Below are 27,628 nucleotides of genomic sequence, written 5' to 3' on the forward strand. Positions count from 1 at the left end.
GAAATGCCAAGTTCGGAACTTTTGTTTTTTCACCATTTTGTAAATTTACTTCCACTGCTGTTGTGCTGAAATCATACTATCGATATGACGAACATGCATATAGTAAGCACCACAGAGGTGGATCTATCAAAGTTATATGCAAAGCTAGTGCTGAACATATGGTATACGCATATGATCCAAAATGGCTCTACTTTTTGTTATTTTTATTTGATCGCAGGTGAACCTAAACAGTTACACATATAATACATACAAGTTCAGCACGGAGTCGATCTTATACGAAATATCCAATAAAATAGTCTCATTGATTTATTTCAGTGTATGTCATATGGCATGATGTCGTGTGCCATACAGTCGTTTGGCATAATTATGAAAATATTGAACTTAATATTTTTTTTTTCATGAGGCAAATGAATGAACACCCCATAAACTACTCACGACGATACTTTCTATTATCAGATATTAACAAGCCATACTTCTTATCGCCATTTGCAGTGTTTTTGGTCGTGGAGCTTTAGCTGTAGCTGTAAAAATATTTCAATTATGTCAAACGGGGTACACCCGTCTTATATTTCCTAAAACTTAATTCTGATATTCTTCTTTCTCCACCCCTCTAGACAAGAACCATCTTCTAGCATCGCAAGATCCCGCCGATTCAGCCGGATCATCTACCAGATCTCCACCTGCCAAACGCACCTACGAGGGCCGAAAGCAAAGACGCCGAGCGGCAGCACTAGCACTAGCGTCGATCGTATTTCCTGCTTCGCCAGCGCCCAGCCCCAAACCGGCGGACGATCAGTTACCACTGTCGGAGCAGGACAAGGAAGAGGAACCTCCTCCAGCAATCAGCACCGCCGTTTTCGACGTTCATCCGCCGCCGCCGGAACCATCCAACTCCAAGGACGCGTCCGAAGCGCAAATGTTTGGACGACGCTCAGCGATCTATCATCATCCTCACAACACACTCAACCATCACAATCATCAGAAAGTGAAAGCGGCCCGGCAGCTCCAGCAGCAAGTGATCCTCGGTGGCGGCAGCGTGGCAGTCTCCATTACGTCTGGCACCACCGGGGTCGTCCCGGAAGCACCCAGCGCAGAGGAAATGAAAGTGCTCAACAACGAACCTATCAAGAACGGCCCCAGCGACAAAGAGAAAGAACGCCAATCGAAACGCAGCGCAGCGGATAGAATGGGACTGAAGGGATCCACCCTGAAACCAAACGCGGTCCATCACCCGTCAGTCGAAATGCTCGAATGTGAAGGTCTGGATCCGAAGAACACCAAGCGGATCAGTTTGGGCCTGCGACAGAACCCGAAGCGGGCAAATCTCAACGAAGATTTTACCAGCTTGCTGGATGAGACTCTAGGCCCGATGCGGAAACCCAGAGTTCGGCGGGAGTCGGCCAAACGGGTCAACTACTCCGAACCACGGGAAGACGAAATTGCATCCCAAGAGGAAATCATGCAGAGTATTCTGGAGAAAACGGCAAAAGAAGCCAGCGAAAACGCAGCCAAAAAGAAGAAACCGGGATCGCCAAAGCGGCCTCTGGACGTGAAAATCCGGGGAATCCAATGGCGAGCTCCATCACCCCAGGCTCGCCCTCCGGTCAAATCTCCTCTACTCTACAAGGTTATTGAAGATCCCAAACCGAAAAACAAGAAAGTCGCTTCTCCAACGAAGGGCTCCAGGGATGGCGGAAGCCCTAGCAAGTCCAACAAAAACGGACTTATCGTCAAGATTCGTCGAGTACGACAGTCGGAGCTCAGTTTACTGAACGACGAAGCTGAGAACTTCATGTTCCCAAGGAAAGACGACAGTTCCGATGAAGAGACGGACGAAGACCGTCAGACAACATCGGAAATGTGTCCGGGTGATTTGAGCCAGGACCTCCCGAGCAGCGAAGGAGACCACCGAAATTCCATAAGCATGCGGAAATCGAGTGGCACACCTTCGGGAGGCAGGAAGCGAACCTCGTCGATAAAATTGCCTCCACCGGATTCACCCAGCAAAAAGGCAGCTAAGGACTCCGATAGCGAAGCGACTTCACGATCACGTCGTGCAGGAACCCGCGGACCGGCAGCGCTCCTCCAGGACAATGCCGAGTATTACAAATTTCCTGACCCGGGATCCAGGTTGCGATTTCCGGAAGCCCCCATCCAGCCAAGCCCAGTAGAGGATGATGACAACGAAGGCGACGGTGCGAAACCGCCGCAGAGACGTGGCAACAAGCGGTGCCGTTCGAAAACGCCGGCCCCGGCCACGATGACCAGCCAGAAGCAGCAGGAACACGACATTCTGCTGGCAACGCGGTCATCGCCCAGTTCGCCCTACCAACGCCAGGAGCAACTGCTGAACTGCGGCAAAAACATCATCAACTACGTCAAGGGCAAGGAGGATGGGATGGGGGTGTTCCGATGGAGTAATTTTAGGAAGAACTGTAAGGAAATTGAACCGTATCGGTTCGCGTTCGAGCGGGTTCCCTCGCTGGAGCCGTGGTACGAGACGTTCCAGCGCCAGGACGACTGCTCGGAGCAGGTGTACGAATACTTCGGAAACACCGGTAAGTTTTGTTCGTGGATTTATTTGAATGGTTTGATATTTTGTGGGACTCCTTCCAAGAAGCTTGAAGAGTTTGTTGTACGAAGATTGGAAAGCTTTTTCCAAAAAGCTTGGAAAGCTTTTTCCAAAAAGCTTGGAAAACATCTTCCAATAAACTTAAGAAGCTTCTCCCAAAAAACTCGAGAACCTTCTTCCAAGAAGCTCGGGAAGCTACTTCCAAGAAACTTGAGAAGCTTCTTCAAGATGCTTATTTCAAAAGCTTCTTTCAAGAAGCTTGAGAAGCTTCTTCCAAGAAGCTGGAGAAGCTTCTTCCAAGAAGCTTGAGAAGCTTCTTCCAAGAAGCTTGAGAAGATTCTTAAAGAAGCTCGAGATGCTTGAAAAGCTTCTTCCAAGAAGTTAGAGAAGCTTCGTCCAAGAAGTTCAAGAAGCTTCTTCCAAGAAGCTCGAAAAGTTTTTTCCAAGAAGCGCTAGAAACTTCTTCCAAAAAGCTCCAGAAGCTTTTTCCAAAAAGCTTGTTTTCCAAGCAGTTTGAGAAGCTTTTTCCATGAAGTTTGCGAAGCTTTTCACAAGATGCTCGAAAAGCTTCTTCTAGGAAGCTTGAGAAGCATCTTTCAAGAATCTTGAAAAGCCAAACATCGCTCATGAAATAATTCTCAAAGTAATTCCGACGGTAGAATTTTATTTGATGAGTGCTCTTCAAGATATTTCTCAATTCAATACCCTGATAGCCCTACATGTTTTTCCTCTTCTAGAAATCCATCTACGATTGACTTGGTCTTAACCGACTCTAGTCATCTTTGTAGCCAATTAATTACTCATTCTGATTTTCATTCTGATCATGTCCCTGTTACATTTCAAACATCTCATGAAGCGATTCTCAATCCTATCAGCTCCACTTTCAATTATTTACGAGCCGACTGGAATATATATGAAACGTATGTTGATTCTTATCTTGATGTTAACATTTCTTTAGAAACTAAACTTGATATTGACAATGCTCTTGAAACTTTAACAAATTCCATTGTTGAAGCCAGGAGCATTGCAATTCCAAAATGTGAAGTAAAATTTGAATCCGTGATTATAGACGATGATCTTAAACCCTTGATCCGTCTTAAAAGCGTGAGGAGAAGGCAATTTCATTGCACTCGCGATCCTGCTATGAAAATTATATGGCAGGATTTGTAGAAAGAAATCAAGAAACGTTTTGCACAATTAAGAAACAAAAATTTTGAAAATAAGATTTCTCAATTGGACCCTGGCTCTAAGCCCTTTTGGAAATTATCTAAAATCTTGAAAAAACCTCAAAAGCCATCGGCATCGAAAAAGGAAAACAAATTATTACTAACTAATTGCGAAAAAGCTCAAATACTTGCTATGCAGTTTGAAAGTGCGCACAATTTTAATTTAGAACTTACTAGTCCAATTGAAAATCAAGTTACTCAGGAGTTCGAAAATATTCTCAATCAAGAGAACGTTTTCGAAAATGCCTGGGAGACTGATTTGGAAGAAGTGAGAACTATTATTAAAAAATTCAAAAATATGAAAGCTCCTGGCGATGATGGAATTTTCTACATCCTCATCAAGAAACTTCCAGAAAGTAGCTTATCATTCCTAGTTGATATATTTAACAAATGTTTTCAATTAGCATATTTTCCTGACAAATGGAAAAATGCTAAGGTTGTTCCAATTTTAAAACCAGACAAAAATCCTGCAGAAGCTTCTAGCTACCGTCCAACCAGTTTGCTTTCCTCCATCAGTAAACTTTTGACGTAGGACTACGTCTTTGTTTTCTATATTGGGGTGCACTTTAAAAGTATGAGACAATGTAACGAAATTAGGGGAGATTTTGAACGTTAATAACTCAGTTGTTTATGAACCAATTATTACGATTTTAGTATCATTCGATCAGAAATGTATCTACGCATCGTTAGTAATATATCCGATAAGTAAATTTTGTTGTTAAACTATTGAAAATTTGATAAAAGTTGACCCCTTTCTTATCCAACCAATCACGTTCGAGCACTTTTCGACGGTGTCGCTTCCCACTATAAAAGCAAACGGGTCCCTGCTTCTTCCCTCAGTCTTCTTTTTGCGGTCGGACTGTGAACACGGTCGGGCGAGTCATTCTCGCTTTGCTTTTGCACCCGCGTCACAGTCCAATTTGTGTCGTTGGAAGAGGAAGACGCAAGATTGATTTGCGGCGGCGATGACGCCATCGTCGTCGCCGCCGCAAATTTATCTGCGCTCCCAGATTTCGACCCGTGATAAATTCAGCATCGGCGGTCAAGAAGCAAGCCCGTTAGGAGCCAATTACCAGAAGCCCCCAGAGTTGCTGATCCGAGGAGTTGCTGCTAATCGAGCGTCGGAATCGCTCGAGATTCCAAGAGTGAGCATCGTTTCCAGATTTCGACACGTGCCCGGGGATCCACTACCCGTTGCTGTTGCTGTTTGCGTTGAGGATTTCCCGTTTGACCATGGCAATCAAGTGATAACTTCCCGCAGTGCTATTTATCTGCCATCGGACCTTGTCAGGACCATCAAATTTGTGGAAAAGAGTTGAAGGAATAATATTTCCGACCTTATTAGATCTTCTATTTCTCAATCAATCTCGCAGCTTCATACAAAATTTAATTTGTTATGAATAATTGATGGCACGTCAATTTGAGACTATTCGTGGACGCTGCTGCAGTGTCTTCGGGGTGAGTGATCAACATTTCACAACGATTGTAAACTAGAGTGGAATTTCCGACAGTGTCTTTGATTTGCCATATTTTATGAGAACACTTCGATTACGAAAATGATCACATGTAACAAAATTGCGACATGTTTAGAATGCTTTTGAAAAGAAATTCTGATAGAACAATTTTCATAATTTTGGCACCATGGATCAGAAATTTACCTTCATATTAAAGAAAACTATTGATTATCAATAGCGAACTATTGAATATTTAGTAATTGTCAACCCTTTCATTCATGTTCGACCAATTTCTCACGCATTATCATTTTTCGCAATTATCAAGCAATTCTAAGTCCAACTCATTATTGGCACATACCCATTTTCCAGATTGGTCGACAAGAAGAGAAGAGCACGAATGGGAGGAGCATCATCTGCTAATCTAAGCGTTTAAAGCATGCTTCCTTCGCCGGATTCGGTTTCATTCCATTTTCGCTTTCGAGCTGGTAAGAGCTCCTCAGCATCTAGTTTATGATATTTCGGCTCGTGATAAACTCATCTGTGGTGCAGTCAAGAATCAAGCCCGTTAGGCAAGTCGCTCAAGATTTCAAACTTAAGCTACGTTTTCAGATTACGACTTCAGCCGTGTGATCTAATACCTGTTGCTGATGTGTGCCATCCACACCACGAAACATTGAACTGGTTCGTCTTATAAGCAGAGAACTTATACAAATTTCTACACTTGCGTTGGGGATTCTTCGTTTAACCATGGCAATCAACTGATAACATCCTGTAGTGCGATTCATCTATGACAGCATCCGAGCTAACAAAGCCTTTGGCTCTTTTCAGTGCCACCAAATGTGTGTAAGAGAGTTAACAGACTTCCGACTTTATTTATCACATTGCCAAGCAATGAATAATATTTCTCTCAAACCATAAGATCAACAAAGCGATGACTGAAGCTTTCATTATAATCCTCGAATAACTTCTTTCCAATGCTATCATATATTTCATAGGAGATTACTAATATAATTTCAAAATGATCATACAACCTGAAGTGAAATTTCACATTTTCATAGATAAATATGACGAATTCATCGGATAAAGATAATGTATATTTGGGACATGATTAAACGTATACTTGGTTGCAAATCGTTATATGCATAAATATTCACGAAAGTTTCGAGCACTGAAAACAATATGAAGCCAAAACGAGCAACAAGAACGACATCAAATTCAGTTAAATTAACCATCGTGGTCCTACGTCACCAGTTCGTACAACCCCATAGGGATGTACCCTTATAGTTTTTGAAAAGGTTACAGCTTATGCTCGATAACTGGGCTGAGAGAACCTTCCAGTTAGCGAGCAGTGCTCGATAACTGGACTGCCATTCCAACGCACACACACATTCAAATAAAAATCGAGGGGGACTTAGATGCAAAGTTTTGGTTGGCGTCATTCGGTTTTGGAATCGCGTCGTGTTCGTGTCATTCCGTCATTGAATTCGCGTTTTAATCGTACCGTCTTGTAAATTTTGAGGTGAATTAAACAGTTTTCGTTCCTGCAATGGACATCCCACCGGGCACTAACCGCAAACGGAAACAAAAAACCCTTACGTTGGTGGGAAAAGTTAAAAATATCGACGATTTCGAAAGAGGAGGTGGATCGCACGGGTCGCTCGCCAGAAAATATGGCGTAGGAATTTAAAATCTAAATGAAAAAAGACAAATTTACAATTAAAAAAATAATGCCGAAACCTTATTTTGCATTTGCACGCCCCTCGTCAGTTACGGGATGGTGAAAGTTTTTGACGTTTAACTGTTTTTTAACTGGGCTACAGCCCAGTTAGCGAGCACCCAGTTAAAAAGCAGCCCAGTTAAATAGCACCCAGTTATCGAGCATTAGCTGTATTTTGAACAGAATGATGGCCCACATCAACGAAAATTCAATTTTTGCCAATGAACAGTTCGGATTCCGCCATGGACATTCGACCACTCATCAACTTTTACGTGTAACAAATTGATCCGTTCCAACAAATCTGAAGGCTATTCTACTGGTCTTGCTCTTCTAGACATAGAAAAAGCATTCGACAGTGTTTGGCATGAAGGTTTGATTGTAAAATTAAAAAACTTTAATTTTCCAACATACATTGTTAGAATAATTCAAAGTTATCTGTCAAATCGTACACTTCAGGTCAAATCAATGTCAAATCGTACACTCCAGATCTGAAAGACTTCCTGTAAGAGCTGGTGTTCCCGAAGGCAGCATTTTGGGACCAATATTATACAATATTTTCACATCTGACTTACTTACCTCAGGGATGTCAAAAATCCTTTTTTGCGGATGACACATGCCTCTCCGCCAAAGGACGAAGTCTGCGTGTCATCTGTAATCGATTGCAAAAAAGTTTGGATATTTTTTCTTCATACTTGCAAAAATGGAAGATTTCTCCTAATGCTTCCAAAACTCAACTAATAATATTTCCACATAAACCATAAGCTCTTTATTTGAAACCTTCAAGTAGACATGTTGTCACGATGAGAGGGGTTCCAATAAATTGGTCAGATGAAGTTAAGTATCTAGGGCTCATGCTAGATAAGAATTTAACTTTCAAAAATCTCATTGAGGGCATTCAAGCCAAATGTAACAAATATGTAAAATGCCTATATCCCCTTATTAATATCAAAATCAAAACTTTGTCTTAAGAACAAGCTTTTGATATTCAAACAAATTTTCAGGCCAGCCATGTTGTATGCTGTACCAATATGGACTAGCTGTTGTAATATCGGGAAGTAAGCTCTGCAGAGAATTCAAAATAAAATTTTGAAAATGATTCTGAAGCTTCCTCGTTACAAACTTCTATTGCCACGATTAATGCGTTATATGTTTAGGTTGAGTTAGGTTAAGTATATTAAAAACTTTTTTTTTCTCTTATAAGCAGGTGAAATCAACTCACCTGTAAAAAATCTGAACTGCTACGGCAAATGAAATGTAATATGTTGTTGACAAAATGTTAATAAAATCTAAGATTTGTGTTACCAAATTAGGATGATAGTGTTGTCTAATAACACAGAACACCTAGATATAAGGAATAATGAATGTAATGTTTGGAATGATACTAATAGAGAAAATTGAAAAAAAAAAAAATCTTGAAAAGCTTTTTTCAAACTTAGGAAACTTCTTCCAAACTTAAGAAGTTTCCTCCAAAAAGCCTTTCCAAGAAGCTCAAGAAGCTTCTCCAGGAAACACAAGAAACGTATTCCAAGAAGCTCGGGAAGCTTCTCCCAGGAAGGTTGAGAAGCTTGGGAAATTTCTTCCAAAAAGCTTGAGAAGCTTCCTCCAAGAAGCTTTAAAAGCTTCTTCCAACAAGCTCAAGAAGCTTTTTCCAAAAAGCTCGAGAAGTTTCTTCCAAGCTTGGGAAACTTCTTCCAAAATGCTTGAGAAGGTTCTTCCCACAAGCTTCCTCTAAGAAGCTTTAAAAGCTTCTTTCAACAAGCTCAAGAAGCTTTTTCCGAAAAACTCGAGAAGTTTCTTTCAAGAAGCTCGAGAAGCTTCTTCCAAAAAGCCTGCGAAGCTTTTTCCAAGAAGCTCAAGAAGCTTCTTCCAGGAAACACAAGAAGTTCGGGAAGCTTCTCCCAGGAAGCTTGAGAAGCTTCTTTCAAGAAACTTGAGAAGTTTTTTCCAAGCTTGGAAAACTTCTTCCATAAAGTTTGAGAAGCTTCTTCCCACAAGCTTCCTCCAAGAAGCTTTAAAATCTTCTTTCAACAAGCTCAAGAAGCTTTTTCCAAGAAGATCGAGAAGTTTCTTTCAAGAAGCTCGAGAAGCTTCTTCCAAGAAGCTCGAGAAGCTTCTTCCAAGAAGCTCGAGAAGCTTCTTCAAGAAGCTCGAGAGTCTTCTTTCAAGAAGCTCGAGAAGCTTCTTTCAAGAAGCTCGAGAAGCTTCTTCCAAGAAGCTCGAGAAGCTTCTTCCAAGAAGCTCGAGAAGCTTCTTCCAAGAAGCTCGAGAAGCTTCTTCCAAGAAGCTCGAGAAGCTTCTTCCAAGAAGCTCGAGAAGCTTCTTCCAAGAAGCTCGAGAAGCTTCTTCCAAGAAGCTCGAGAAGCTTCTTCAAGAAGCTCGAGAGTCTTCTTTCAAGAAGCTCGAGAAGCTTCTTTCAAGAAGCTCGAGAAGCTTCTTTCAAGAAGCTCGAGAAGCTTCTTTCAAGAAGCTCGAGAAGCTTCTTTCAAGAAGCTCGAGAAGCTTCTTTCATGAAGCTCGAGAAGCTTCTTATAAGAAGCTCGAAAAGCTTCTTATAAGAAGCTCGAAAAGCTTCTTATAAGAAGCTCGTAAAGCTTTTTATAAGAAGCTCGTAAAGCTTCTTATAAGAAGCTCGAAAAGCTTCTTATTAGAAGCTTGAGAAGCTTTTTCCAAGAAGCTCAAGAAGCTTATTCCAAGAAGCTCGGGAAGCTTCTTCCCACAAGCTTGAGAAGCTTATTCCCTCAAGCTTATGAAACTTCCTCCAAGAAGCTTTAAAACCTTCTTCCAGCAAGCTCAAGAAGCTCGAGAAGCTTTTTTTAAGAAGCTCGTGAAGTTTTCCAAGAAGCTTGAGAAGCTGCTTCCGAGAAGTTTGAGAGGTTTCGTCAAGAAGCTTCAGGAACTTCTTTCGAGAAGCTTGAGAAGTTTTGCCAGAGAAGCTTTTTCCACAGAGCTCAAGAAGTCTTTTCCAAGAAGCTTGAGAAGAATGTTCAAAAATTCTTTTTCTAAGAAGCTTGGGAAGAATCTTATAGTTGGAAGAACTTGCACCAACAAACTTAAGAGATTTCCCTAAGAAGTTGAATGTGCTTGATCCAGGAAGTTTGATGAACCTTCATGGAATCTTTCAAAATGCTTTAAAAGATGGCTGGGAATGCTTGAGCAATTCGTCTAACTTGTCTATCACTTTGTCTCCCTATTCTCATACAATTTCAAATGCACTAATTCAATCCTTATCTTTTTCTACCCATTCCAGCATACCGGAAACTGCCATACGAGATGGGGACTCTGCCCCCACTGAAGCAAAACTGCTGCATTCTCAACTATCGGATAAAATCTAAAACGCCGGAGAAAACCGTTCCTACAAGCTCCGCCGCTAGCACCAGTAGCAGTAGTAGTAGCAGCAGCACAAGTAGTAATTGTGGCCACAAAGCGACGACTGCCGCAACTGCTACCGCCAATTCAGCCTCTGCGTCCGTAACGGACGACAAGGAACCACTGGCTCTTCCCCTCAAGAAGCGGAAACTCCTAGTCGATTCCGATCGTCCACGGAAGAGCCCTCGGGAGCACGCTTCGACCCTGGCCATTCTCAGTCTGCTTCAGCAGCAGTCACAGCACAATCGGCGGCGTACGATCAGCAGCGGAAGTTCCAGTGTTCCGATTGTGACCGCCAATCTGCCACCGCCAAGTCCCACCCCGTCGGCCTACAGTCCGAAGAAGGCAGCTATCCAGGCGCACCATAACAGCCAACAGGAAGCGGACTCAGCACTAGGCGATGAAATCCGGTCTTCGTGCGGAAGTGATCCCGTCACCGAAAAGGAAGATATCTGTGCCAAGAAGATCAAGTTCGATCCTCCGGTGCTGGAAGACAACTTCGTGAACTACAAAGTCATGTGCCAAGAGTTGGACGTGTTCCTGAACGAGATGAGTGAAGGCGCCGAGGAGGATGAAGCATTCTTCGAAATGGATAAAAAGTCGGTGCCGATCATCGCTAGAATGGAGCAACCGTTGAGGAAGAACTTGACCGAGATAGTACGAGCCTGTGATAAGGAAGCGCCGCTCAGTTTGAAGCAGGTCAGTCGACGTGAGGGAGCAATGAGGAAGATTGTCCAGTACGATCGAAAACCACGTCCATTGAGCTCGGTGACTATCAAATCGTTTGACGGTGGAGGAAATTTGGACTGGACAGGAAGAACGGTGCTCTTCCGGAAGCGGATCAACCGTACGGGATGGCCCAATGTCAAGAAGCGAATTGTGACTAGGAAGCAGCAACAACTGTTGGTGAAGAAAGATAATGGGGATAGTGAGGTGAAAACGGAGGGTGATGCGGAAGGTTCGAGGAAATCTTCGACGGAAGAATCGCAAATAAGTGGCCTGACGGCGGATACGTCATTGGTGAAGCAGGAAGATGAGGAGGGAGAAGAGGACGACGACGAAGAGTTCGAGGATACGATGACCATGCTGGATGACGATGAAACCAATGGAAAGATGGACACGCTCCTAACGGATGACGAGGAGGAGATTGGGCAAGACGTGGAAAAGAAAGCCGATCGTAGCAAAACGCCTATCCCGAATAAAGTGGAAGAAGTACGGAGTGCGAGTCGTCTGGATGGTGCCACTCGAATCTTACCTAGCAGCAAATATGTGACCAAGACAACCACCACTATGACTCGAGTGGATTACAACGTTCCTTCTGCGTCGTCCAGCACTTCAATCGTCGGTCATTCCACCGAGGACCATCCTCCCGTACAAAACCACACATCCGCCAAAGGCAGCAAATCCTCCCACAATAATCCTCCCTGCCCAGCACCGGTAGCACCCGAGGACGATGATAAGGAGTGCGACTCGATCAGCTCCCGGAGTATCTTCGTGAGCGATGACTGTGATACGACCTCGTCCACGCTAATTAACATGCAGTGCAACGATGACCCCCTAGCCATTGGTACCGGATCTCAGCGGAACAGTGCCACTCCGCAACTGCAGTCCGCTTCAACGGACGAACCTTCCGAGCAAGCCCGACCGCCACGACCAGCTTCCAGGGCACGTCAGAACACCACTCGCCATCTCATCTCCCGTAATCCGGTCGTTTGCATCGAGAAGCTCAACTGCGCCACTACCACCATCATGCGAACTCGGTCATCCTCGCGGACGCCCATCAAGAAAACGTACAAACGGTCGATATTCACGAGCGCTATGGTCAACTCGTCCGGCAAGCCGCACAAAAAGAAGCGGAAAAAGAAGCACAAACTCAACGGAGTGGTCGCTTCTTCTGGAGCTTCCAACACCGCGTCTCCGTCGCCCAGCTGTTCAGACGAATTGAACTCGATCAGCTCGTCGTTGGAATGTGATGATCTGAGTCGTGACACTCCGACGCCTCCACGAAAGTCCATCAAGGACCGACCACCAACGCCGGGTCCCATCAAGTTCTCTCCGCGAAAACTTCGGAAACCGCGAGGACGGTGGTACAGGGAACGATAGGAGGTAAGTCCTTCTACGGAGCATTAATCTATTAAACGGTATGTGTCGTTGTGCGCATCATCCGCCTACTGAAGATGATGATGGTATTCGTGAAGAGAAGTATGTGTAACCACTAGTCGGTGGCTCCCCCCAGCAGAGCAGTGCATTTCCGTTCACTTTGAGTTGTTGCTGTTGATAAATGGCGCTTGATGCTTTGGGAGCCACCCAAGTGGGAGACTGACCACAACCCGACCTTCTTTTCGCCCGTTCTTTTATTATTTAGTTTTGTACTACTATTACGTTTACTGTGTCAATTGATTGAATACCCCCGGTACAAGAATGCTATTTAACAAATTTTAGGCAGTAGTTCAAATGTAGAACCCCTTTTCCCAAAATGCCCCCTCCCCCCTCAATAGTTCCCTTAGCAGTTACAAGGAATGCAACGGAAAAGGCATCTTTAATTTGTACATTACGCGCGAACCCACTCTCCCCAAAAAATCCCAACGAGACAAAGTTGCAAAACAATGCCCCCCGTAGCTAATTTACACACCACGAAATGGAAGAAACTAGAAATCTGGATCAGCTAGTAATAGTGTAGATGTATTGAAATACCAACTGTATAGGATTGTATCATGATGAAAAAGATAGAGAGAGAGCAAGGAAAAATAGGCGAAAGCCCAAGTCTAGGAATTTAGGAATCATCGCGCCACAGCCAATTGACGGCCTGTGGACGGCAAATCATTTTAAATTATAACCCTACAAAAAAGAAGAAAAAGAAACGACTACAGAGAAGATAAACACTTGGACATGTGAAGATAAAGCAGAAACAAAAATACAACCAACAAATCTTATCAATAAAGTGTAATAAAACTGAGACGATGTTCAAAGAAAAAATGAAAATCATGAAATAAGTGGAAGCTGTTTTTACCCATGAAGTGGAGCGAAAGAACAATATCCTTGGGACCGTGAAGCAGACAAATTTACTGGGTCTTGCTAAAATAATTCTCTAACCATTAACCCCTCCCGCCCACGACTGTTTTCAATGTTGTGGATGGAACAAAATGCTTTAAAAAGAGTTATAGGTGACGAAATAAAAAAAAACATCGTCATCCAGTATAATAACTCGGCAGGTCGTCGTCTCGTCATCGACGAAAGAATGCACGGCCAACTTAAATGCCAAATCGTCAACGAGCAAATTTTTCTCCATTCTGCTTGCTACACTTACTAACAAGAAGTATGCGTTTACTGTATATTCGCTCACTACGCACCAAACAACGAATGCCGTCACATAATTGCTTCAGGGTGGCCACCGAACCGGGAAAAACGGGAAAAGCGGGAAAAAGACGGGAATTTGAATCCATCGGGAAAAAGACGGGAAAACCGGGAATTTGAGATGATCACTGGGAAAATAATTTCGAATGAAAATCTTTAAGCTCTAAATCTACAAAATTATCGTAGAAAGTTGTTACGGTTGATGGTAATGCCATTAAACATATTCAATGATGCATAAATAACTTTTAAACAATAATGATTTAATTTCTTGTAAAAATAATCTATTTTGCTACACTATACTTCTTAGAACTGTTTCACTTCACTCATTGATTAGCAATGTTTCTAAATATTTTATGATTTTTTTTCCTCTTACAATTGACTTGATTTTTCTCTTACTTATCTGACTCGAAGTTTTGAATTAGAGTTTCAAAACTTCTTGCAGACAGTTTAAGCACTCAAAATTTTCTTTAGTTGCTTTAAATAATTTGTGGGCTTCGTGGCCGTGCGGTTAGTGTTACCAAGCATTTAGCCGCATCGAGTCAAGGGGTGTGGGTTCGATTCCCGCTTCAGTCCGGAAAATGTTTCGTCAGGAAAGTCTTTCGACTGTGCCACTGGGCGTTGCATGCTAGTCCGTTGTCTAGTGTGGTGCTTCCTTCAAAGGGCAAATCGTCCACTGGAAGCATTAACGTGTCGGTGTCTTTTTAAAAATAAATCAATAAATCCAAATGTTCTTGAAAATCATTCATAAGAGCTTCATTCGTTACCTAATTGACCAAAAGTTGTATAAACAAGTTAAGATACATGATTCAACACCGTTGGCTTTGTTTGCTTTATTTCATCCTTACCTTAAACTCTTCATTTCTATGAAGATAAAAAAAAAGATTATGTTTTGAAATACTTTTAAACATTGTAGTAAGATGCACAAAAGAGGCATATCTATATAAATGAAAATGGAATGGTGTTTTTATGTCACGAGTTGGCTTGAGAACAAGACGATCGATTTGAACAATACTTTCACATTTGTTTTCCTCAAGGGGTTGGACGTTTTGTGTGGAATAATATTTCTCAAAATCCTCCGAGAAAGTTGAGAAAACGGATACTATATTATGATATAAAGATTTCATCGAACATATGTTGTTACAATTTTTATGCAATATGTTGTTAAAACAACTAAAATTATAACAAAAAGTTCTATGAATTGTAACATAAATATAACAAAATATGTTTTATATCTATCAAAAACATATCAAACTTAGTTGTAATTTTTGATGCAACGTATCAATACTGTAATACTGTCTGATATACGGGATAACACATCCAGTTACGAGTTTTTGAACAATTATATGCAAATTCTAATAAAACTTTATATTCGGAGCAATAGACAGAAAAATGTATGTTTTTATATAAAAAAAAGCAATTATAATTTGAACTTATGGCATAACAAGTCAATTTTCAGTTGACAGCCTTAGCTCATAGCCTTCGGTCGTATTTTTGCTTTGCTCCCGTGCTTCGACTTCGTACTGCTATCGTAGTAGAAATGAGTAGTGTGAGGAAGAATACTCTTGTGGTTGATTTCAACGTTCTTCCAGTCCGACCCGATGTCGGAAGAGTTCAAAACTTTATGGAGAACGAGATTAGTTTGAACCTCGCGGACGTCCTTAGTGTTCAATTGCACAACACCCGTAACTGTGTGTACATTGAGATGAAGAACAATGACATTGCGTTGCGGTATGAGAAGCTGAACAATCTCAAGCGCACTTTTGTGTATAAAGACCAGCCGTTTAAGATCCCCATTTATGTGGATAGCGGGGCAGTCACTGTTCGAGTTTGTGACCTTCCTCCTTCCATGCCTCATGCGACTGTGGGAGATCATATGATGTGGTATGGTGATGTCCTTTCCATCCAGAACGAGCGCTGGAAAAACTACTTCGGTGGAGTCTACAACGGAGTGCGAGTCTTGCAAATGAGACTCAAAACGTCGATTCCATCGTTCATCACAATCGAAAACCAGACCGCTACGGTTCTACACTGTAACCAGAAAAAAACCTGCAGATATTGCTCGAGGCCCGTACATCCCCATCAAAAATGTGTGGATGTAGCGGCATCCGAAACCGCGACTAAAACAACGGCAGTCTCAACCACAAAATCCACTTTCAACGAAGCTGATTTCCCATCGATCCAAGCAAGCCAACCAACAACATCCCGTGATTCTTTTGGTGAAATTCTGGCAAGCGCTAGGCGTGCGCTTGCAGAAGACGAGAGCAAACCGAAAACAAAACCTGCGGACCAACCGAAACAACAAATCGCAAACAACAACGGCGATGACAATGACGACGACGACGACGACGATGGGAACGACGACAGCTCATCCTCTCCGTGCGAAAGCTTCGATGGTACCAGCAAGCGAGGGCTGTCAACTCGACGAGGCAAAGAAAAAAAGAAAATTTGTGCCATTCAGGAATCTCGAAGTGATTGCGATTCCAACTCTTCTGTAATCTTCAGTTTGAAGAAATAGTTTTATCGGCCCCGTAAAGCCTTTTGGCGTTTGGGCCTTCCAAATAAATATAATTGAAAAAAAAAGTCAATTTTCAATCACTTGCAATTTAGTCAATAATTAAATTAAGATAATAACAATTTGTTACCACTTGGATGATTTTAGAGACCCTAGAGACTTTTCTTTCATACTCACCCATATGTAGGTATTTAGTTGTATTATAAAATTGTTAAAAATAAACATATAGAAATATATTCAATAAACATAACATATTATGTTATTTTTTTTGTTTTAATATTTTCTTTGAATAACGGTGCCTAAAAAAATTATATCATAATAAGATATGCATATCATATTCTGATAAAATTCTATTATATTTTTGTTATATACCTCTAGTCGGGATCCGGTTGGTACAAGAAAGTGTGGAGCGCAGCGAGCTATGTGGGCGGATCAAGTGCGTATCGATTTGGTGAGCGTGGGGCAGAACCGAGGATGGAGAGATGCGGCCACGAACCGAGTATTGTGGCGTGAAGTTGTTGATTTAGTGTTATCTGTCTGTTTAGATATTCACTAAATAAATGAAATGAAAATACATGCTGATAACTTTTATTGTTTAAATTTGTTCATATTTTTCAAAATAGCTCAATGAGCGGTGAATGGCGTCCTTACGGTATCTGCAATGACCGATTTGACGACATTTAAACAATTTTCGTAACAGTTTGAAACAGTCACCTGTAGGCGAATTCCGGCGAACAATTTCTTCGAAGAGAAGAAATTTTCTTCCATCACTTCAAGCAAGAAAATTTCTTTTCTTCGAAGAAAATACTCGCCGGAATTCGCCTACTTGTCAAGTAATAAGCTAAAGAAAAAAAATATGGAGATAAATCGAGATTTTGAAAAACAAACTTTAAATAGTGGGCCGGTCTCAGGGGGAATTACTGAATAAAATAATACCCATTGTTTGTGCTTGATTTTATAGTTTTATTCAATTTCAATTCAGTTATTGTCACTACAGGATCGTTCGGATTGTTTTTTTCTCAATTTGTCGAACCCATCCTTCGACATGAGAGAGTTTTCTTCACGTTGTGTAGGAGCAACGCCCTTTCATAGAACAGCCGTTTATTTGATTCCTAATCTGACACGGATCCACCACTGTTACAGTGAACTCCAACTCATCCTTACTCGATATTTAAGAAACGAATTAGGGAAGGATTTTGAGTTATAAGTAAATTACAAATTTCAGTATGGAAAGAGCCAATCACAGTAGCTAGGATTCTTATTCAGTAAAGTGACATCTTGTTACAGAACATAGAGCTGTAATCTACCATAAGACCACCACTTTATTGTTTGTTACATTTTTATTAAAACATGATGTTTTTCGTGTTGACCAGATAGCTTATTAACACAAAAGTGACCGACTCTAAGCCACTTTCTAGTAGTTGATCATAATCAATCGCTAGTCGTCCTCCAAATCGTACCTATTCTCAAGACTACCTCAGAAGCTTTCCAACCCCCTTTATTTAGCGAAACCTTTGCACGATTCGACGTTTTATGTCGCTCTCAATCCAAAATAGGCTCAATCAAATCGGTGATCGCTCCAAGGTGGGCTTTCTGGAATAATGAAGCAAAACAAATCTTAATCATTTGTTACAAGGCGAAATCAGAACAAGGGGTTTCTTTACTGTCGGTTATTTGACTACAGGGTTGTTCACATGCAAATAACAATCTCATTCTCGTTTCGTCGAGATTTCATCTCCGTATAGTAGTGAATGGTTGTTTATTTAAATTAGTATATTTCTCTTAATCCTATTACTGTCTCGTCTCCGGTCCTACGAGAATAGACTACTATGGAGTACTTACGCCCTAGTTATGGTCTCTGTTCATAATGTCGGTTGCCTGTACAACTTTTTGTTCGTATTTTGTTCCTTAATTCTTTCGGGTTTCAATTGCATTTATTGATGGATTTTCATAGATGCACATGTCTTTTCATTTTCAATTTAACTTTCTTAGATAATTCACTAGATTGTAGAAAAAATGGATCCTCAATGTAAATGTACACAAAAAACTGTTTACATCGGTTGTATTTTTGCTTCGCTTACGTTCGATTGTTTTGTGGGAAGAATTAAGTCTCTTTTTGCTAGAGTCTCTTATTGGCTAGTGATGGCGGTCAAATAAACAATCTAGAAGGATTGCTAAATGTTCTACAAAAACAAAAACTTTAAATGCAAACTTAAAATGTGAAACGTTGCAGGTTGATCTTAAAACTAAAGTAAAATCTACAGCAACAAATATCAGTTATCGAATGCGATGAAGTACTTTGTAGCAATCGTTATCACCTAGTTTTATAAACTTTCATTTTTTCTTCAACAAAACAAACATAAAACATGAAAAACGGCCAAAACGAAGTGTACAGAATGGGACGATCCGTGCTGCCATGTCTCGCCTACAGTTTTACAGTGCCAACGCGCTGAGCTTTTGGGTGACGAATTTGGAATCCAACGAGCCGGGAACCTGCGAATTACGAGCAACAAACGACATTTTCAGTGCAAAGTTGGTTAGTCAAAAAGGAACGGATCGGAAATGTGATTAGTCACGCTTTGCTTCGGACTGACGTTTCGACCCGGTTGATGCGTTGCGCTCACGAAGGTTCGATGATTGTTATAAAACACCACTTAGTTTACATTTTGATTGAAACCTATATTTCACCAATTCCAAATTTTGAACAACAGTTTGAATAACGAAATGGCTTATAACTAAGATGCTATCTAAATGCTATTAAAAAATTGTGCGACGACACATGAGTTTACACTTAACATACAGTTCTTTATCAGTAGACAATTATATTGTTAGCACAGTTTGATTGAACTTTATTAAAATTTTCAATTTCGACGTTTAAGACATTGTGGAATAGTGTGTCCCTCTCAAGCATGATTTCATCTTTTTGCTTTCTGTTTCAAGTATCAAATTGCCAATTGTTCTTGCTCGGCGAGACAAGATTTATCTCGAGCAAGTGCCATTTGTCGGTGAATCATCCGGCGTGACGACTGTGCTTGAGCCAGCGCTGTCGTCCTCGGGCATCTGGAAGAGAGGGAGGAGGTATGGTTGCGGTTGGCGATTACATCGTTGGTCATGTGTGCGAGTGTGCGAAGGTTAGAAACAACGGGATAAATGTGACAAAGTGGACAATGGCCTTGGTTAGTCAGCGAGATGGTATAGAGGTCTAGTTTTTTGCATGATCATTAGGACAACATTTCGCAGAAAACCGTTTCATACAAGAACAGGTAGGATTTCAAATTATCTTTATGCGAATTGTATTCATGCAGAACGTCTTTCCTCCGGGACAATAGTGTCAAGTGCCATAGTTTGATACGGAAAGATGAAAAATGTAGAAATGCCAAGCGTTTGAATGAGTTACGTATTGCGTGCATAAGGCGGGTGTTAGTAGAAGCGTTATTGTTTTTGCGGCGAGTAGTGAAGCTTTGTTGAACAAAGAAGAAAATATCGTTACTAAAATGCTAATACAGGGTTCTATAAGCATCTTCTTTACCTCCTTCGGCTTTAAACGGGTTACTCGGTAAGAGATAAATGGATCCTCGCTACTTCTTGCAAAGATATGTTATATGTTAAATGCTCTTCCAAATTGAGGTTTTGATTAGACAAGATAACATCTGCCTATGTTTGTCGTTGAAATGCTCTTTGCCTGTCATGCTTTTAGAATGCTCTTTGAAATGCGATTTGAAATCGCGGGTGAAAAAAGCTGAATTGAAGGTTTGATGTTCAGAAACGGGGATTGTGTCCAGGGATCTGGACGAAATCACGAAGTCACACATAGGCGACGTGCAGTACAAGGTCAAACAAGGCGTATGGACAGTTTTCAAAGGGCCGCATTCAAACAGAGGATAAAGCGGATCAAGCTTTGTGAGTGAAATTACTACAAAAACTGTGTGAAAATAGCAAAAGTTACGAAACACGAAAATGGCGTGTTACGTACGCGCCGGCGGGGTGGGCGTGTGCATACTATTACATTAATTAGATGCGAACGTACAAGAATAACATGCTTAAAACTTTATTAAAATGACTAACTAAAAGTACACATGTAATCGCGGCAAGCGCGCGGACTATAACAATGGCTGAACAGTTGTTGTTGTTTACTATTCGCGCATCTACGGGTAGCAGTCTAGCTGCTACCAGTGAGCATAGTAGTGATAGTGGTGGTAGCGATCGGTTGATCGCTATGTTGGTCCAGTGGTTCCCAACATGGCGAATGCAGGAGTTTCTCGTTCCTGTCAGCTTGGAGATGGATCAGGTCACTGAAGTTCGACTGCAACCGGAAGTGTACGAGTCAACGGAGGATCCGTGGCATTACCTCCTATAGAGAAGCTACGCAGAAGAGATAATTACTCCACATGGGCATTTGCTATGCGATTGATACTGATCCGGGAAGGAAGTTAAAACGCTGTAAGCATCGATGAGCAACTGGCGATGATATGTTTAAGTCTCAAAAGCTATAACTACAGCCTGGTACAGGATTGGGCAAACGCGAAAGAAGCTTGGAAGAAGCTGGAAACTGCTTTTCAAGGTAGTGGATTGACCAGGAAGATTGGCTTGTTGCGAAAGTTTACGTCGGTACGTCTGGTGAATTGTGCAAGTTCAAGGTGGATGATTCCTGGTTGGCTGGAATACTTCTGATGGCTGCCTGATCAAAAAAAGCCAGAAACATCTGGTGTAGCTATGACGGCGGACGCTTCCAAAGCCAAGATTCCCAATATGCGAAGCTGGAGCTAGGTCCGGCGTTGTACAGCAAGGGAAATATGAAGAAATCCTACTCGAAGCCGGAAGTTGGCAAAGAAGCGAAATTTGATTCAATTGTCAGAAGCCAGGTCACGCCAAAAGTGCTGCCAAGAAACCTACGATGCAGCCGAGCAAATCGAAAGGGAATTGCAGTATTTTTTGCTATTGGAAACTTAAAGACGAGCGAATGGTGTTTTGACTCCGGACCAATGGGTCACATGGCGAGAGCTGATCAAAGATTCGTTGATGAAGAGAAGATGAACCATGAAGTCGGAACTGCGCTAATAAATCAGGTAGGGGAAGGCGGGGTAGTACGGCCATACGGGGTAAAATGGGCCACCTTTCATTTTAACTTATAAAACAGATTTTGACCTCGATAACCTTAGGACCTCATAAAGTATGCTTCAATAAGCCACCATCGTGAAAAGCACGCAAAAATCTAATTGTGTACTTCATATATCGATAAAAATCTGAAACATTAATGCTACTACCAAAATCTTATAAGATTTTGGATGTAAAAATAAGCTTTGCATAAAGTTTTGTTTATTGTTTTCAATTTTTTTTCACAGCAGTTCGTTCTTCCATTATTTATAGGCATTTTGTGCACGAAATTGTATAGATTGTAAAATAAATTTTCAATAAAACATAATTTATTTGAAACATCTAGGAACGGGGCAATATGGTCATAGCCGGTCAAAGCTATCTTATCACAAAAATAGAAAATCAAAAGTGCTTGTCATTTATGCAGTTTAATTGCAATATTGTCGTCGCACGTGATTTCAATTAAAACTAGAGTTTTTTAACTGGTTAAACTTATTTGAACGGCAATGTTTGAAAACTGAAACTCTAAGAACCATGATTTATTGAACTGTCAGCAAAATATACCTATTCATGATTCAAATCGGACTTCTATCCAGTTTTTGTACTAAACTCTATCATACATATTGTCTTCTTCTTAATTTAGATAGCCTTGCAAACGGGTTTTCAATTAAAATAATAAGATTTAGTATGGTAGCTCATATTACCCCGTAGTTTTTTTCAAAAATGGTCCCAACAAAATTCTAAATAATATTTTCATCAAAATGCAATTATGGTATGAAAGGAGACACTTCAAACTACAAATTAAGCTTACTGTACATACTCGCATAACAGTCCCATATGAATTTTCACCAGTTTTGAGTTAGCGTCATGAATGGTGTTTATTTTTAGTGTACTTTCCAAATTTATACTTAACTATTGGTCCCACCAAACTTCGTCTTGCCATCAAGTAGGCTGTTGAAAAACGCTTTTGATCGTCCCATATAAAATGACAGTTTCGTTCGCGCTCGTTTTTCAACTTTCCCGGTGAATATCCTGGGATTTTTATTCACACGAACACGTCGGAACCCCTGACGAACAAAACTGAGAAAGAATCATTCAAATCCGTTGACCTGTTCGTAAGCCATATCGTGACATACAAACACCATTCCATTTTTATTTATATAGATTTAAGATTTTGTGTGGACAAAAAGCGAAAAAAATACCGAATCATGTGCGTCCCATATTGAAAGTACCCGCATAACAATCCCATTAGTGGATTACGGCGAAACTGAAGTAAACCTTCTTCTATTAAAGTTTTTGTAATCTTGCATCGTTTTCATTCTATTGATAAAGGAAATAAAACATATTACATTGTTTAAAATTATATTTATTGACGAAAAATATTTACTCTTGCTAGACATAAATGTTTTTCATCTGTTGCAATAAGTTGTAGAAGTTTGTGTTTGCAAGCTTCTAAGCAAAAAATAAGCAAAATAGCTAGGACAATAATACATATATCTCTAATTTAGTTCTGCGTTCAATTGTCAACTAAATCTACGACAGACTTATCTTATAAACACTGTATGAAAAGAGAGGCTTTTTTGGCCAGCGTAGCAATTCACATATCAGGGGGAACGCCATTTGGCATAAAGTCATTTGGCATAAAGCCGTTTGGCATAAAATAATTTGGCATAACGGTCGTTTGGCATAATAGTCATTTGGCATAATCATTGAGAACCGAGTTGCTATGTTTTTGGCGTTACCATTGCTAACATTCTCATATATGATTTTCCCTTCTTTTGGTCATAGGCTGTTCTTACTCATTACATTGTTAAACTAGTGGTTTGCATTATAACTACTAACATTTCCATTGACAATGTCCTACGTTATGGCGTTAAGACTACTAACATTTTCATGGACAATTTTCCCTTTTGATCACCAGATCATCTTTCAAGTAGCACTATTTAAATTTATAATTTCTTTTATTTTATGCCAAACGTCCATTATGCCAAAAGACCATTATGCGAAATGACCATTATGCCAAACGACTTTATGCCAAATGGCTTTATGCCAAATGACTTTATGCCAAATGACTTTATGCCAAACGGGGTAGCCCCCACATATCATTACTGGCATCGTCGACAGGGTTTTCATAGTCAATCTGAGTATTTGCGACATCTAATGCCAAGAAATCAGATGGTTCCGGGCACACATCAGGATTATCCCCATATCCACATATGGCGATTCCCTGCCAACAGCTTCGACGTCATCAGGCTGACCAAAACTTGATCTTGGTATGTATAGTGAGAGGTGAACCCAAACTTTTGCACGATGACTTGACTGGCTGTTTCATTAATTTTGAATACTTTCCAGATTTTTCCAGTGCGTTTTTTGAAAAATGCCACAACTTTAAGTAAAAATTTAGTATATAAAGTTCAAAGAATATTTTTGGAAAAACACATACATAGTAAGAATAACTCTTTGCCTTTCGAATGCGGCTTAGAGAGTTTCAATTGGACGTGTAATCACCGAGATATGGACTGAACAGTTTTGCATGTTTTTAATGGGGTGAATCCAAACTTATGCACGGGAGTGTAGGTATTGTGTTCCTATGCTTTTCAAGAACTTTTGCTTAGGTAGACCATAATGCCCCTATCGACCCTATGAAGGCATTTGTTAAAGGTTCTGTATCGCTGGGTGGCAGTGAAGGTTGTGTAAATGTCGGAAGCGTGCTCAAGATACCATATTTGGCTACCGATTTATTATCGATGATAACAATCTGCAAATGAGGTCACAAGATGATTTTTACGGCGGAGTTTGGAATAAGGACGGAGAACTAATTATTACTGGCGTCGAAGACGGTGACTTGTTTCGAGTGAAACGACAAGAAAATGCTTTCCTTGCGAACGGAATTGAACTGGCACAAATGTTTAAGACATATCAACGAGATAAGTTTGAAGAAGCTAAAGCAAATGGACTGTGGAATCGATTTCGGAAATGAAACCTTGGCCAGCTGTGTATAATTCCTGGAAAGTAAGCAAGTACGACAACCGTTTCCAAGTAGCGAGTGTCAAGATCGGCTGATGCATTCGGATTGATGTGGTCCAATTGAAATTCCATCAAAAGGATGCAGCCATTATTTCATTACATTTGTGGACCACGCAAGTCGGAAGGTGAATGTATTCTTTCTCCGAAGTAAAAATTAGACGTTCGGTGCTTTCAAAGCGAAGGCTGAGAAGCAGACCGGCAAGTAGATCAAAATCCTACGAGCGGATAATGGAACGGAATATGCAAATGGAGAATTGTTTGAAGCTGAATGTATCCGACATCGATCGGTATTCCGTTTATTCCACAGCAAAACAGAGTTGCCGAGAGTATTAATCGGACATTTCTGCAAAAGGAAAGATGCTAATTGAATGATGCGAAACTTGGTAAAGAAGTTTGAGCAGAAGCAATATCAATCACAGCATATTTAGTGAATCAGAGTCCATCACGAACATTGCAGAACGAAACACCAGAAGAAGCATGATCAGGTGTGACGCCCAATCTGAAACATTTAAAGATTTTCGGCTCAAGTGTACCGAAGTCGAAAGAAAGAAATTGTATACGGTGACAGCTATTCTTGTCATTTTTTATGATGCAACAAGAAGGATGTTCTGAGCAGAACGGAAAGGTTAGTAGAATCGAGCAAGCGCTAAATGGTCATAAACAATCGAGCCGCGTATGGAATACGCAACTGGATGTCATCCTGTGATAATTTTGGCTTATCCGTTCAAACGTGGATCCGTGTCTGAACATTGAGATTGGAATATAGAGAAACCGTACGAAGCATGTGAGTATTCGTTATCATGTTGTCCACAATAGTTTGCAGCAAGGGCAAATCAAATTGGAATACATTCTACCGAAGGAGTAGAACACAGAACAGAACAGGACAGAAAGCAAAGCAAGTAACACCGGGTGTTCTTCAAGGCTTCATTCTCGGTCCAACACTGTTGAACAGGAATGCATGATGAGGTCTTGACACTGCGTGTTTGCCAGTATGATCCCCATCGTTTTAATCATAGCGGATGATATTAAATGATAAGAATCGAATTGATGCCTAGTTGGCCGTGAGTAGAAAGGAAGATAGACCTACCAGTTCAGCTCAGAACTGTGATGAGAACAACTTCCTCATGACGCAGTTTGTCTAGATATGTATATAGAAGGTTGGGCACATCAAGAGCATGCACAAAATGCTAGAAGAAGCGACAGAGTAGGCTTGATCCATTGCCGGGATTGGTCCGAATACATTGCGATGAATCGCCAAGTGGACAACGGAATTACGAAGCCGACTACGGGTATCCTGAGTAGAGCGTAGCGTAAAAAATGGTTTAAATCGTCGGGTCGCCAGCGAACTGGAAACCCTTCTGCAATAACTTTCTTCATCAGCTTGTCGATGAAGAATAAGCAAAGTTAAGACTTTGTTAGAAGTGTTTGACAGATCTCCAATTATCATAAAAAAGTGTCTCAAGTATTGTGAGGATTGTAATTTTGCATTATTAAATTGACGTCGGTGGCTGAGCACTGTTTTTATTCCAAGATAACTGAGAGCAAAATGCTTCAATAAGGTGAAACTTCCACAGAATTCAAGCGTCTCACAAATCTTTATGATTTATATCAGGATTCTTAATGACATGCATCGTAACGATCGAAAAAAAATTCTATCGCTTACTACCGTGATATCGTATCGTTCATTCCCTCGTTCAGAATGTTGAGAATGCAGAGGTATTCTCGGATTCCTCAAAGCAGTTTGTTTACCCACTAGTCCTAAAATAGTTCTGTGCACGAAACACTGCAAACTAATCTCTGGTTTAGAAAATTCAATAGTAAGCAACACTACAAATGTTATTTGTACTCAAAACACCCCAACACCCCTTCGTTTTACACTAATCAACGTGATTCCTTCAAGCAGCAACAACACCAAGGGTGCGCGATCAAACGCGTGAATGTTAAACGAACCAAAACCAAAACGAAACCGAAACCAAATTGGAAGAAATCTTAAACCACCTACCTCGGGTTTCGCACGGTGCGTATCCACCGCATCAATCGGTAACTTGATGTGTTCAACCTTACACCCGTAGGCCACCGGCGTCAGCTTGATGATCGTGTGCAGGGGCACTTTCAGATAAGGGAGCTCGTCTAAAAAATAAGATACAGTTCAATTGATTGACTCCTCATTTGAGGTTATGCACCCCCATACCCGCCGATTTGTCCAAAAAGTACGCCAGCACACAGCGAAGAACGGCCTGGTGCGACACGACCAGCACGTTACCCTGCCGTTCCAGTTCCATCATGACCGGTTCCAGCCGGACCACCAAATCTTCGTAGCTTTCACCGCGCGGATAGCGGTAGGCGAATTTGTTCTGATCTCGCGCCTTGAACTCCTCGGGGAACTTGGCCTGGATCTGCTCGTAGGTCATTTCCTCGCAGATGCCCTGTTGGTGAAGAAATCGTGGTTATTGAAGAACTTCAAGACTTAAAACGAAAAAAACCTACAGCATCGATCTCGTTCAGAGCCTTCCAGCGTTCCTGGGGAGCATTGACATCCGCAACGGTCTGGATTGTGCGCTTCAGCCACGAGGTCCACACCCGTAGGCCCTCGATTTGCTGTTCCTGGATGTACTTGGACAAGGCTTGCGAGTACCGGCGACCTCGATCGCTCAGCACCGAGTCGCCTCCGATCAGTCCCTTGAGGTTGTGCTCGCTTTCACCGTGCTGGAAAGATTAAGATTTGCTATCAGGTATCCGAATCGTTAGGAAGCACTCGCTCCGAAACTCACCCGCGTCAGGTAGATCGTCCTTGGGGTGATGTGAATGTTCATCAGGTAGTACACGATGCGCGACTGGATGTGGCCTTCGTGCTTGTGGACAACCACCTTTTCGCCGGTGTTGTAGATCTTCATGTACGACAGGTCCGTTTCGATTTCCTCGACCAGCGGTTCGTAGCGTTCCTGGTAGTGTTCGATCCGGAGGCGGAAATCGTTCAGCGCTTCGTCCATGTTCATGTTGCGGTAGTCCGGGCTGCTCACTTTCACTTCCTGGGGACGTGGCGTGTTTTTTTGGTGAGGGTGAAACAAATCGAAACAAACAGATATTAAACACGGTTAGTCTTACGAAGGAAAGAGTTTGATCGAATGGTTGGTGGTTGAATGGGGGCACAAAAGGCGCAGAACTACAAGTCTGGAGTTATGAACAGAAATTTTGAATTTACGGATTGAAAGAACAACCAATCACCGGACACGGAAAATTTCAAAGAACGCATAAGTAAACTAAGACTTAGGATCACAAGTAGCAAAATTAGATAACGTTGCTAAA

At 41.4% G+C, this 27,628-nt stretch overlaps 2 protein-coding genes across 16 annotated transcripts in view; one reads left to right on the forward strand and one right to left on the reverse strand.

Moving 5' to 3' along the window:
- LOC5577286 overlaps positions 1-13,328 on the forward strand; it is a 71,069-nt gene extending 57,741 nt beyond the window's left edge. For all 9 annotated transcript variants that reach the window (XM_021851031.1, XM_021851030.1, XM_021851026.1 and 6 more), the window contains 2 exons: positions 615-2,558; positions 10,217-13,328. In XM_021851031.1, coding sequence (XP_021706723.1) covers positions 615-2,558; positions 10,217-12,438 — 4,166 coding nt within the window. In that variant the 3' untranslated portion in view covers positions 12,439-13,328. The remainder of the gene's footprint in view (positions 1-614; positions 2,559-10,216) is intronic.
- A 3,932-nt stretch (positions 13,329-17,260) lies between these two features.
- The window catches only part of LOC5577280 (6-phosphofructo-2-kinase/fructose-2,6-bisphosphatase), a 126,227-nt gene continuing 115,859 nt past the window's right edge, over positions 17,261-27,628 (reverse strand). For 5 of the 7 annotated variants that reach the window (XM_021851038.1, XM_021851041.1, XM_021851043.1 and 2 more), the window contains 5 exons: positions 27,094-27,351; positions 26,810-27,028; positions 26,514-26,748; positions 26,325-26,452; positions 18,860-19,261 (listed from right to left, as the gene is read on the reverse strand). In XM_021851038.1, the coding sequence (XP_021706730.1) occupies positions 19,181-19,261; positions 26,325-26,452; positions 26,514-26,748; positions 26,810-27,028; positions 27,094-27,351 (921 nt within the window). In that variant the 3' untranslated portion in view covers positions 18,860-19,180. Of the gene's footprint in view, positions 17,795-17,916; positions 18,695-18,859; positions 19,262-26,324; positions 26,453-26,513; positions 26,749-26,809; positions 27,029-27,093; positions 27,352-27,628 lie in introns of those variants that run through there. The other 2 variants (XM_021851040.1, XM_021851039.1) reach the window with 2 other exon arrangements.

Source organism: Aedes aegypti, chromosome 3 (assembly GCF_002204515.2).
Source record: "Aedes aegypti strain LVP_AGWG chromosome 3, AaegL5.0 Primary Assembly, whole genome shotgun sequence".
NCBI lineage: Eukaryota > Metazoa > Arthropoda > Insecta > Diptera > Culicidae > Aedes > Aedes aegypti.